Below are 11,021 nucleotides of genomic sequence, written 5' to 3'. Positions count from 1 at the left end.
ACCGTGTCTAGAAGGCAGCAATGAGAGAATAATTCTTCCAACTTGATTATTTCATACAATACTGTATAACACTGCTGAACACCACACCATCACTGCTCAAATCCGGACATCACACTGTCTTTATCCTTGTTGAGTGAATGATAAAACAATGTAATTGACTCATCCACCAGCTGTTTTCTGGTCATCATGGAAATCTTTGAACATGGTGAATTTTTCATTATGGGACTGACAAGGGAGCAGGCTAATAAACCACTCCACTATACTTCCCTTCTCTTTCCTCCTTTTTTGTGGTGACCTGTTGTCAGAAATTCTTGTCTTCTGTTGAAGGATTCACAAGTACAGATGGAGGAAGTGGAACCGCTGGTGGCTGCAGGGCCAGAGCTACAGTGCCCAGAAGGCCACACTGAATGGAACACTGCTAAGCAGAGGCCTGACTCCCAGGTAGTGGAGGATTTCAGGAGGAGGCTAAAGTACTTCTTTATGAACCCTTGTGAAAAATACAGGGCCAGGGGGCGGAAACCATGGAAACTGACTTTACAGATTCTAAAAATTGCAATTATCACAGCACAGGTAGGATATACTGTAAATGGCTTGAATCCTTGCTATTACTGTAGGCTGCTGTGATTCAAATATAACTTTATATCTATCCTTGAGGGGTTAGGTTAGTTGAGGTGCAGTTCTATGGGCGTATGTGAAGCCTTTTGTGACATTCCATGGAAAAAGGGCTATCCAAATCAAATGTGAAATGATTTGATACTGTAAACTGCAAATGATTTATGTCAAGTCAAGCTTCATTCAAATTGACACACATACCCTTTTGTTCTACAGTTAGTCTCTTTCGGACTGAGCAATGAGATGATGGTTACCTTCAAGGAGGAAAACCTGAAGGCATTCAAACATTTGTTCCTGAAAGGTTACAAGGACCAAAGATTGGACAAATATTCAGTTTACACAAAAGCAGACGTCTATGACCACATATATCACATCATTGATAGGGTATAGTATGTCTGGAATATAACTTAAAATGATGTGTTTTAGTGATAAAAGTGGTTATCTTGAATAAACGACATGTCTGTAAATGAGTGCAGAAAGGGAAATTAAGTATCCTACCATTAGTGGATAAGTGGACAGTGTTCAAAAGATTCACCGTAACTCTATTGTAATTATTTTTGGCGATTGTTCAGTACCCTGATGTTTCTTCTTTTTATTAAATGCCGTATTTTGTATAGAGATTGGATTTGTATTTCATGGAATTTATACTTCCTGTGACCTTGTCATCTGTAGTACACACATCTGCAAAACCTGATACCTGGAAGCCAAGCGTATGAGAAGAATGATGGGGTGAACACCCCTCTGTCCCTCTGTCAAGACTTCTACAAGAATGGAAGCATCTCCCCAGGCCAAGAAACATTCAACCTTGATCCACGTATTGAGACAGGTATTTAGGGTCACTGCATTACAACACAAGGCCCTAATATCAATTGTCTTGGTGTGACAAATAGATGAAATGCATAGTGAAATCCATTCTAGATGTCTTAGTCACCCGAGAAACTTCAGCCGAATGTTTATTCTAAATACACAGATATACTGCTGAGCACCCACACAGCTGGCAGTCTCTAGACTGTTTAATGTTGCGTTGGAGCATGAGTGGTATTCATGGGGAATTTGTTTCATGCTGCTCATGGAAAATAATCACATCGGTGGTTCACTCCAACAGTAAAACAGGAAGTCTGGGAGGCATTGGTATCTGTTTTTATCCAAACCCAGTAGACCAACCAGCCACAACTACAGAAACCCATGCATTTTGCACTTTCGGAACGACTTATCTTTTTTTTTTATCTCCACAGAATGTTGTACCATTACCCCTATGTGGACATTTCGGAATGACATTAACTTTTCTCTGGATTTTCAAAGGTGATTTGTAGATGCATTGCTTCCTCAGCTCTCAAGTCAATCATTGCTTTGTAGAAAGTGAATAATGTCTCTGTCTCAGGTTGGTCTCCATAAAAGTCTACCTCACTCTCAAAGCCATCAACCTACAGACAGTGAGTCACCATGAGCTTCCAGACTGTTACAACTTCAGAATGATGGTGGGTGGCAGGATGCAGAAAAACACCCCCCCTGCTATTCAACAAAAGAAAAAGTCACTTCTCCATGTGGTTGATATATCAAAATCAAGCAAGGCAGTATACCTTGTGTTAAATTAATTTGTTCTGACAATGTAATGGGTCTCTGTTTTTTTCTGTAGATAATGTTTGACAACAGCGCACATAGTGGAAAAATAAAGATCCTCTTTGAAAATAATGTTGAAATCAATGCATGTAAGAACTGGACTGTTGCCGGGACTTGTAAGTAGCCTTCTATCTTAACAATGCTTTTTGTTTCGTAAACATTGATTTGTCTAAATTATATTAGTCCTAAATTATGCCTAAATTATTTTAGTCCTGTGGAATTTGGAGAGTTATTCACACTCCGCTTTCTACATCAATGTGTCCTTGATATACTCCTTAATGCCAGAGGGGGGCACACATCCAGTCACTTCTGACCATAGTTATAAGTGGAAATCCATAACGATTGTTCACAGTTCTTCTTTTTCAATCAAACTGCTTATAAGGGAAATTTGGTGATATATCTTTTTCTGTTTGATTTGTGCAGCTGGGAAAGACCATCACCATGTCCTGCTTTTGGATACCCTCGTCATTCTGTCCTGCCTCATCTCTCTGCTCTTGTGCACACGCTCAGTGATCAGTGGAATTCAACTCCAGTTTGTAAGTTAGGAAGTTTGGCAGTGCTATCCATTTCATACAGTACGTTCACTGCATAGAGACGGTAAAACCATGCACTGCTCAAACAGCATTGTATTTATGCCAACTATCAAGTTTTACTGATTACATTTGTAATTATTTGCATCTTTTGCATTTTTTAATTTTCAGGAGTACACACACTTTTTCCAAACATTCTACAGGAAAACTGTGTCTTGGTCAGATCGAATGCAGTTTGTGAATGGCTGGTATATTATGATCATCATCAGTGATACACTAACCATTATTGGCTCTGCCCTCAAGATAGCGATACAGACCAAGGTTAAACTCAAAATTCTGAGTTTTACTTTCAGTGTATGGTACATCACTTATCTCAATAACAAAGTATTTGTATTCATGTTTATTTTCAGGATTTAATCATCTATGATGTCTGCAGTATTGTACTGGGAATAGCCACAATGCTTACCTGGATTGGAGTAATTCGCTACCTGGGTTTCTACAAGAAATACAATGTTTGGATTTATATGTACCTTATGTGAATTCATATCTGATGGCAAATATATCATTTTAGTGTGTTGCTGATATGTGCATCAGATTTTAACCGTACTTTTGTTTACATGGATAGTCAGTAATAGCAAGATAACACACACCTGGTATAGAATGGAATAATACACAGCGTAAAAAGACAAGAACATTGATGGATAGTTCCCTGTTCCTCTCCAGATCTTAATCCTGACCCTGAGGGCAGCTTTCCCAAATGTGATCCGCTTCTCATGCTGTGCTGCCATTATTTACCTGGGCTACTGCTTCTGTGGCTGGATTGTGTTGGGACCTTACCATGAGAAAGTGAGGGGTGGATCAACTTCCTGTGTTCATTATTTGAGTTCATGACCTTTTACAATCCGTCAACTGGATTTTTGACAACCATCTCTCTTTCTCTCTCGTTTGCAATGACAAATGTAACCCTAGTTCCGGACCTTTGACAAGGTGATCGAATGCCTGTTTTCTCTTATGAATGGGGATGGCATATACTCCACCTTTGAGATGATGAGGGCAAAGAGCAGTATAGTGTGGCTGTTCAGCAGGCTCTACATCTACACTTTTGTCTCCCTATTCATCTACATGGTGCTTAGTCTGTTCATCGCACTCATCCAAGACACATATGAGACTATCAAGGTTGGTGCTGGTACTCATATTTATCATCAACTATTTAAAAAGCTTTTGTAAACCTTGCAAAGTCTATCCGTTGTTTTCAACATCCCCAGCAGGACAAGAAACCTGAGTCCCAGCTAAACACCTTCATGATAAAGTGCAGAGATCATCCTGATTCTGGGCAATACAAGACTGACATGGAGCCTCCATCCTGCTTCCTCTGCAGCTGTTTGGGATGAATTGTAATGCTCTAATGGATAATGCACTGATGTGCGCATGAATACTTGTACAATGTATTGAATGTATTTCACAAGGTATTTAATTGTCTGTCATGGTTTTGATAGCCACTAGGTTACTGAACATCATAGATTTGCTGTGGGAACACAGAAGAGACTCAAAAGATCAAATAAAATCGTTGTTGTTGAATTACTGAAATTATGTCATGTTTTTAGGTTGTGTATCAAATCTTTATTCAAATGGAAGTGCATTTTTCAATTGGCAAGTGACAACGCAATCCTTACTTCAGTTATTTTGAATACAAATTTAAATGAAAGCACAATAAATTGCCACAGGTTTTTGGACTCTTTATTCAAATAGTGATGGATTTTTTCTATTGGCAATTCAATGTGCAAAGTAACACTGCAATCCTCAATTTAAATGGAAATTGTCATTTAAATTATTACCCCCAAAAACGTCTAGATAAGATTTTACAGTTCTATGGAAGGTGAGAAGTGCCTTCTGGACAAGATGTGAGCCTTCTGGACACCATCCATCCATCCATCATCTGCCGCTTGTCCGGGGATCGGGTCGCGGGGGCAGCGACCTAAGAAGGGAGGCCCAGACTTCCCTCTCCCCGGCCACTTCCACCAGCTCTTCCTGGGGGACCCCGAGGCGTTCCCAAGCCAGCCGAGAAACATAGTCCCTCCAGCGTGTCCTGGGTCTTCCCCGGGGCTTCTTCCCAGTGGGACGTGCCCGGAACACCTCACCATGGAGGCGTCCAGGAGGCATCCTTATCAGATGCCCGAGCCACTTCAGCTGGCCTTCTGGACACTGGTCATTCATTTGATTTGCATGTCCTGAATGTCCTGAATATCTGGACAAAATGTCAGCCTTCTGGACAAAATGTCAGCCTTCAAGACACTGGTCATTCATTTGATATTATATCTGGACAAAATGAATGAATCAAAATGAATGAATACAACTCCTACTTGCAGGCCTGGCGACCCCTGACCCCACCCCCACACTTTAATGTTATGTTGTTACTATTATGATCATGGTGTGGTTTTATTATTATTACTACAGTTATTGATGCCATTGTTGTGGTGTTAACTTACATGATCTTACATAACCATAATAATTCGTTTTTGCCCACGGCTTCAGTTTCAGATTTAAGATGTCAACAATCTATGCTCACATATTATGTCACTAAACATATTATAGTATTATTACACATTACCACATTTAAACAATATGATTTAAAATAATGTGAATAAACTCTAAACAATCTTCATGTCTGTGTGCAACCGGTCAGAAACGTGCCAAACGCACCTGACCTCATTTGCATAAACCCAAAGGTGAACGGCGCATATCCAATGCGGCGGCCAGATACTTGTTGCTTGACAACGCAGTCACCAATGACCGTGAGGTTCATTCTGATTCAAGAAAGAGGTCGACTTCAAACATCATTTAAAGCAACCTGTGCCCGCAAGACTGTGGTCTTGGATCGACCTAAAGACAAGCTATAGCTAGTTGTCTAGTGGCAAACCTGCTTTGCAACGAGGTCATATCGAATTGAGATCAACTCACCTGTGAGTAGCAAGGTTTTAAGCATGATACAGTAGCTAGTGCTAGCTAACGTAAGTAACGTGAAGACTAGGCTATTAGTTCTATCTTGTATTGAATCTACAGTACTGTACTGTAGCTGCCTACTGCTTAACTTAACGCTCACCGACAAAACAGCTATACTTTCCAGGAGTTATGTGGGCTAAGCAAGGCTAATGTTGTCTTCTGTAGTTAACAGTTGGCTATCAAGTGGATGTAGAGCTATATTTATACGATGCATATGCTATACGTGTATTTGGGACGGAGTAATTTAGGTCAAGTTGTAGAATGGTGATATGTAGCGAACTAGCTCCTTATAGGTACCCTTGTTTTCCAGCATATTATAGCATTTGGATATCTAAACTCGCAAAATGTTGGCTACCAGTGCGGCAGCCTTTCAAAACAAGTTGCACCAAGAGTCAGTTCAGATAAGAACCAAGCTGTCTGAATAAGTGGATTAGTAACCTATCCTTTACTGCTGTGCACTCCTGGCTGTTTTCCCACAGTATAGTCTATATTCAGCCCTTTATATAATGTGTCAAAGAGGCCGTACATGTGAATTACACTCCTGTGCTTAGTGGGAGTGGCAAGGTACAATGTCGTTTATCTTGTTTAACCAGAAAGTCATTAAGACTCTCAAAAAATACATTAAGTCTGTACACCATTTTTCTCAGGAAAACAGTGCTTTTCCCAGCTTTAACAAAATTCTATTTCCATTGCTTCATTTTAGCAGCCAACCTTAACAGCCCTACCCATCCCCATTCTGTCTACCACTGGCCCACATATGACGTTTAATCCTGTGATAGTGGAGAATCGACCCAGATTATCCTGCATTTGTCCCTTATGTCATAGTGTGGTGCTCTATTTCAGGACCTTGTCCCAGTGTAAAAGCCATCAATCTCCTGGAGGCTGTATATATTTTTCCCTGATGAATTCTCCTCTGTCCTGACATTCGGTTGACATGGGAGACTGGTGGACGACAGAAATAATGGAGCCGTCTTTAGGTAATGGATGCACTTCGGGTACTTGATTTTTTGATTAATATTCATGTAACAAAAAAATCAATCTATATTTAGAATGTGTTAGATAGCACTTTTTGTGTCCTTGTTTTAAAACCATGATTTCAGCCTAGCTGTCAAGAGAAGACGCCTGGAAACCTTTGTTCTCTTTTCCCTTTTGTTTAGAACACCATGACCTCTCAAGGATATCTCGGGTAACAATGTCCCCCTCGAGGCAGAACAACCATCCTGAGATGCACTCCTCCATGCTGCTGTCCAAGAGCTCCTACAATGTCCTGAATGCCTTCTGTACTGAGGATAACGTCTCCCAGTGCACCTCCTACATAAATCAGGTACCGCAAGTCTTCCTTTAATTGCTATAGAGCGTCTCTTAAAGATTTCATGCATAAACTTTGCATGCACTGTGCATGTGTTTTCTTATTGTTTTATTGATTCCCTATTGTAGCTTCTCATTGGAACCTGGCCTGTAACCCTTTGAAAGAGATTTCCTTTTACACTTGGACATTAAGAATGTGTTGACAACGATCAAACTGACCCCCTTCACCGGATTCCACAGGAAATGAGCTCACTGGGCCTCCCCTTGATGTACGTGGATGCCTGCTCAGTGGAGGGGACGGGCAGGCAGAGCACCGTGGCAGCCCTGAACGTCATGTATGAGCTGCTGCAGAAGCACCGCCGCAGTCAGCTCTCCTTGCAGGAGCTGGAGACAGAGCAGGTCAAGACCAGCGGCACCCTGGAACACCTTCAGATCAGCAACTGCAGACTCAAGGTCGGCTCTCTCACCACTGTCAGACACTGCCTCCTGTTCCCTCAACTCACTTTTGAAATGAGTACTGTGAACTGCAACCGTTAGTGTCATTTTTGGAGCTCAGCACAGTCCCTAATTAAATATGATGTTTTGTCAATGTTTTTATATTTAATGTCAGGCGAAATTATTGGTATATGTAGTACATTGACTGTGTCTGATATCTGCCTCTTATCAGGGCTTCGTACAAATCTGTATTTGCTTCCAGGATCAGTTGGAGTTCTCCAAAAGGGAGAAATCTGGACTACACGAGACAGAGAGGCAGCTACAGCTCAAAATCAAGACTTTGCAGAATTGCCTCAAAACGGAGAAAGAAGAGGTAAAACTGCCAAATTGTCACTTCTCCATTCAGGATTACAATTAAAAAGACGTCAAACACACTAGCTAGTAGCGCTTCTAAACCTTTCAAACCTTTTAATCTACCACATGGATCAGGTTCAGAAGCTTCAGGCCATCATCACCAGCCGTGCATCTCAGTACAGCCACAATGCCAAGAGGAAGGAGAGAGAGTCGAGCAAGCTTAAGGAACGCCTAGGCCAGCTACTGGTGGACAAAAGAGATAAGAAAATAAGTAGGTTTGCAGCGTTATCTTCGACAAAATGTGTGAATGGTTGCACTCAATGACTTCTCCTCAGTTAAGAGATAAAAAAAATGTGCTCCGTTTATGGATTGTCTACTTTTCCACCCCTAGCAATTGATGTGTTAAACTACTTGGGGCGGTCTGATGGAAAAAGAAGCCAATGGAAGACAGGAAAGATGGAGGCCAGGTTGGTACAACGCTTCATCCTGTACATTACTTCATCCTTGCCATTCACCGTTCATCGAACTGATCAAAATATAGTTACAATCTATGTTTGTGTAATCAAATCTGATTTGTTTAGCCCTTTTTTACAAGCATTGTCGCAGACAGGTTCACATACGCCCATAGAACTATATCTAAACAAACCTAAGACCCCCAAAGAAGACAAGGACAAACCCACAGGAAAACTCAGAGTATAAATGGAATAAACCTCTGTAAACTTCCCATTGCAGACATGAGGGGGAGATGTACAAGTCCCTGCTGAATGAGTATGAGGAGCGTCAGAAGGCCCTGATGCTGGAGAACGCCGAGCTGAAGAAAGTGCTCCAGCAGATGAAGAAGGAGATGGTGTCCATCCTGAGCCCGAAGAAGCCCTCCAGGGGAGCCATCGCTGAGGACAGTCTGGAGCAGGTAAACACTCGCAGCTGCTCTACTGGAGGACACGCTGGGAAGAATCCGTTCACCTTCATGATCTGGCGTTGTGGAACCGTTCTCAGGCCTTCTCGGACAAGGAGGAGGAGGTGGCTTGGGACTCCAGTAGGGAACCCCTGGACCAGTCGTGTGAGCATGTTCGGGAGCAGCTCACCAACAGCATCCGCCAGCAGTGGAGGAGACTGAAGAGCCACATGGAGAGACTGGACAGCCAAGGTACACGGCCGCACTCTCTCCTTCTCTAGCAGCATGGATCGCATTGAGCACAACGAGCAAATATGGCAAGTTCACATGTTCACAAAGCACGTTTTGTTACTCCACATTCAACAAAATGATGTTTGTTTCCCAGCGTCCTTGGTGCAGTCTCAGCAGGGTGCGGGTGAAGAGCTGGTCTCCAGAGAGATCCACGAGGAGGAGATGGAGAGGATGAGGTTGGAGATGCAGCAGTGCAAAGACTTTATCCAGACCCAGCAGCAGCTCTTACAGGTTAGGGCTTTGACCAGGAGATGTAACGTTTCCTGTACAGCTACCAAATGTACTTTGACCCCTTGGTTGTGTCTGTGTGCAGCAACAGCTCTTTTCTCCATACGACGACGAGACTGCGGCGGTGCTGAATGACGGCTACACACTGGAGGAGAAAGAGAGACTCAAGGAGGAGTGGAAGCTCTTTGAAGAGCAGAAGAGAAACTTTGAGAGGGAGAGAAAGAACTTTACAGATGCTGCTATCCGCTTGGGCCATGAGGTATTGCTACTTGTTTATCAACAGCTTAAACGTTGTGTTTATAATACACAAGATAATTGTTTTTGCAGTTGATTTGAGTATTGTGAAGATATTAATTTCTCACTATGGCGTTCCACAGAAAAAGTCTTTTGAGGAGGATCGTGCCTCTTGGCTGAAGAATCAGTTTTTTAACTTGACTCCTTTTGTGGACCGCAAGAGACATTCTATGTCTGACAACCAAAGTGCCTTATCAATCCGTAAGTCGCAATGATGATGAGTAACTTTGCTTCTGACATTTTGTTATTATTATTATTATTTATATATATATATATATATATATATAATATACTGTATATATAATGTATATCGGTTTTGTAAGTGTGATGCAGGTGCACTATATTCCAACCTTACTATGATCTGTTAAGTGTCACCTAGTATCTAGTCATGGTATATTCGTTTGTTGTTGGTTGGTGTCTGTACACTACAGTATTTGTGGCTAGTTTACAAAGCCTCTTACCCACCATAGGCAGTGAACCAGAGATGAGGAGATTACCATCCACTCCAGCCCAGCTGACCAAATCACAGACGTATGCTGTTTTTTCCACTCCAAAGGGTGTGCCGCATGGCAGTGGCATGCCATCCACAGCTGATCTGTACCGCACACTCCGCCTCATCCCCAACAGCAGGTAAGAGTTACCTCACTGATGGCCCTGCTCCATCACTGCTAGAGATGGATGAAGTGTAGACCTTAAGAAGTGTGGTAAGCATCATTTTCATTTGTTTTAACATAGGCTGTTGATTCCATGTGATCCAGGCAGCTTTGTACTTGTTGACATTATATATTTGACAGCACATAATCCTAGGGTGAGGGCTGATCTTGCAAAAGCACATTGTAATTTGCTGAAACATTTGTTTGGGCTTTTTCCACAGTTCCTCCAGATCCCAGTCAAAGCGGGGGAGCTGGCAAGAGTCAAACACCACACAGGGTGGAGATAGTCCAGTCAGGATCAGGCAAAGACATGGAGATGAAGATTACAGCATGTTTTCGTTTGATGGAGATCAAAGAAGCCTCAACTAAAGAACATACAGAGCCATTGCTTTGGACCCCTCTCAACAGATGGCCTAGTTCTGCAGTCGTCAACACTGCCTTAGGAGGCCACAGACGCTCTTTACATATTGTTTTATCATGAATAATGTACCTGTGACTGATCCTATTCCAGAACATGATTATACAGCACTTTTATGTCAGTAATTATTAAGCCATTGCCAAGTCTAGAAGATTGTTAGAATTGTATGTTATGGCAGTAGCCATGGCCTATTTGTGGATGTTTGGGGATAATTGTTACTACATATTTTTACAATGTTGATAGCTAGGTGGGGGGTTATGTGAAAGTTTACATATTTTCTTCACTCCAGATGAATGGTTAATTTTTGGTATGAGAACTATAGTTTCAGATTAAAGATGATATGCTGCTTTCACAGTGCAATAAAGTATTTTTTTTGTCTTTTC

The 11,021-nt window shown here is 41.8% G+C and overlaps 2 protein-coding genes across 4 annotated transcripts; both read left to right on the top strand.

The window, feature by feature from the left end:
- The first annotated feature begins 327 nt into the window (after positions 1-327).
- Positions 328-4,312, top strand: LOC146270945 (mucolipin-3-like). The gene is made up of 12 exons (XM_084707422.1): positions 328-570; positions 829-996; positions 1,285-1,438; positions 1,848-1,914; positions 1,994-2,090; positions 2,249-2,348; positions 2,656-2,768; positions 2,934-3,083; positions 3,173-3,274; positions 3,486-3,608; positions 3,732-3,938; positions 4,028-4,312. Exons 1-12 carry the CDS (start codon positions 343-345, stop codon positions 4,151-4,153), a joined length of 1,635 nt encoding a protein of 544 aa, XP_084563548.1. The 5' UTR covers positions 328-342; the 3' UTR covers positions 4,154-4,312.
- Positions 4,313-5,533: 1,221 nt separating this feature from the next.
- On the top strand, positions 5,534-11,016 carry ssx2ipa (synovial sarcoma, X breakpoint 2 interacting protein a). Of its 3 annotated transcripts, none has more exons than XM_084706776.1 (14): positions 5,534-5,722; positions 6,606-6,757; positions 6,920-7,086; positions 7,311-7,523; positions 7,768-7,878; positions 7,995-8,130; positions 8,251-8,326; positions 8,592-8,769; positions 8,856-9,006; positions 9,140-9,276; positions 9,359-9,532; positions 9,651-9,768; positions 10,124-10,197; positions 10,442-10,578. In XM_084706776.1, exons 2-13 carry the CDS (start codon positions 6,697-6,699, stop codon positions 10,159-10,161), a joined length of 1,560 nt encoding a protein of 519 aa, XP_084562902.1. In that variant the 5' UTR covers positions 5,534-5,722; positions 6,606-6,696; the 3' UTR covers positions 10,162-10,197; positions 10,442-10,578. The 3 variants fall into 3 exon arrangements, with proteins under 3 accessions (XP_084562902.1, XP_084562899.1, XP_084562900.1); XM_084706773.1 differs by having other exon boundaries at positions 5,537-5,722; positions 10,038-10,197; positions 10,442-11,016; XM_084706774.1 differs by having other exon boundaries at positions 5,538-5,722; positions 6,606-6,739; positions 10,038-10,197; positions 10,442-11,016.
- Positions 11,017-11,021: the final 5 nt, after the last annotated feature.

The sequence above is a fragment of the Hypomesus nipponensis genome, chromosome 10 (assembly GCF_054491055.1).
Source record: "Hypomesus nipponensis isolate SF chromosome 10, ASM5449105v1, whole genome shotgun sequence".
In the NCBI taxonomy this organism is placed as follows: Eukaryota; Metazoa; Chordata; class Actinopteri; order Osmeriformes; family Osmeridae; genus Hypomesus; species Hypomesus nipponensis.
Note: the sequence above shows the minus strand (reverse complement) of the source record. Positions and strands in the feature narration are given on the sequence as shown.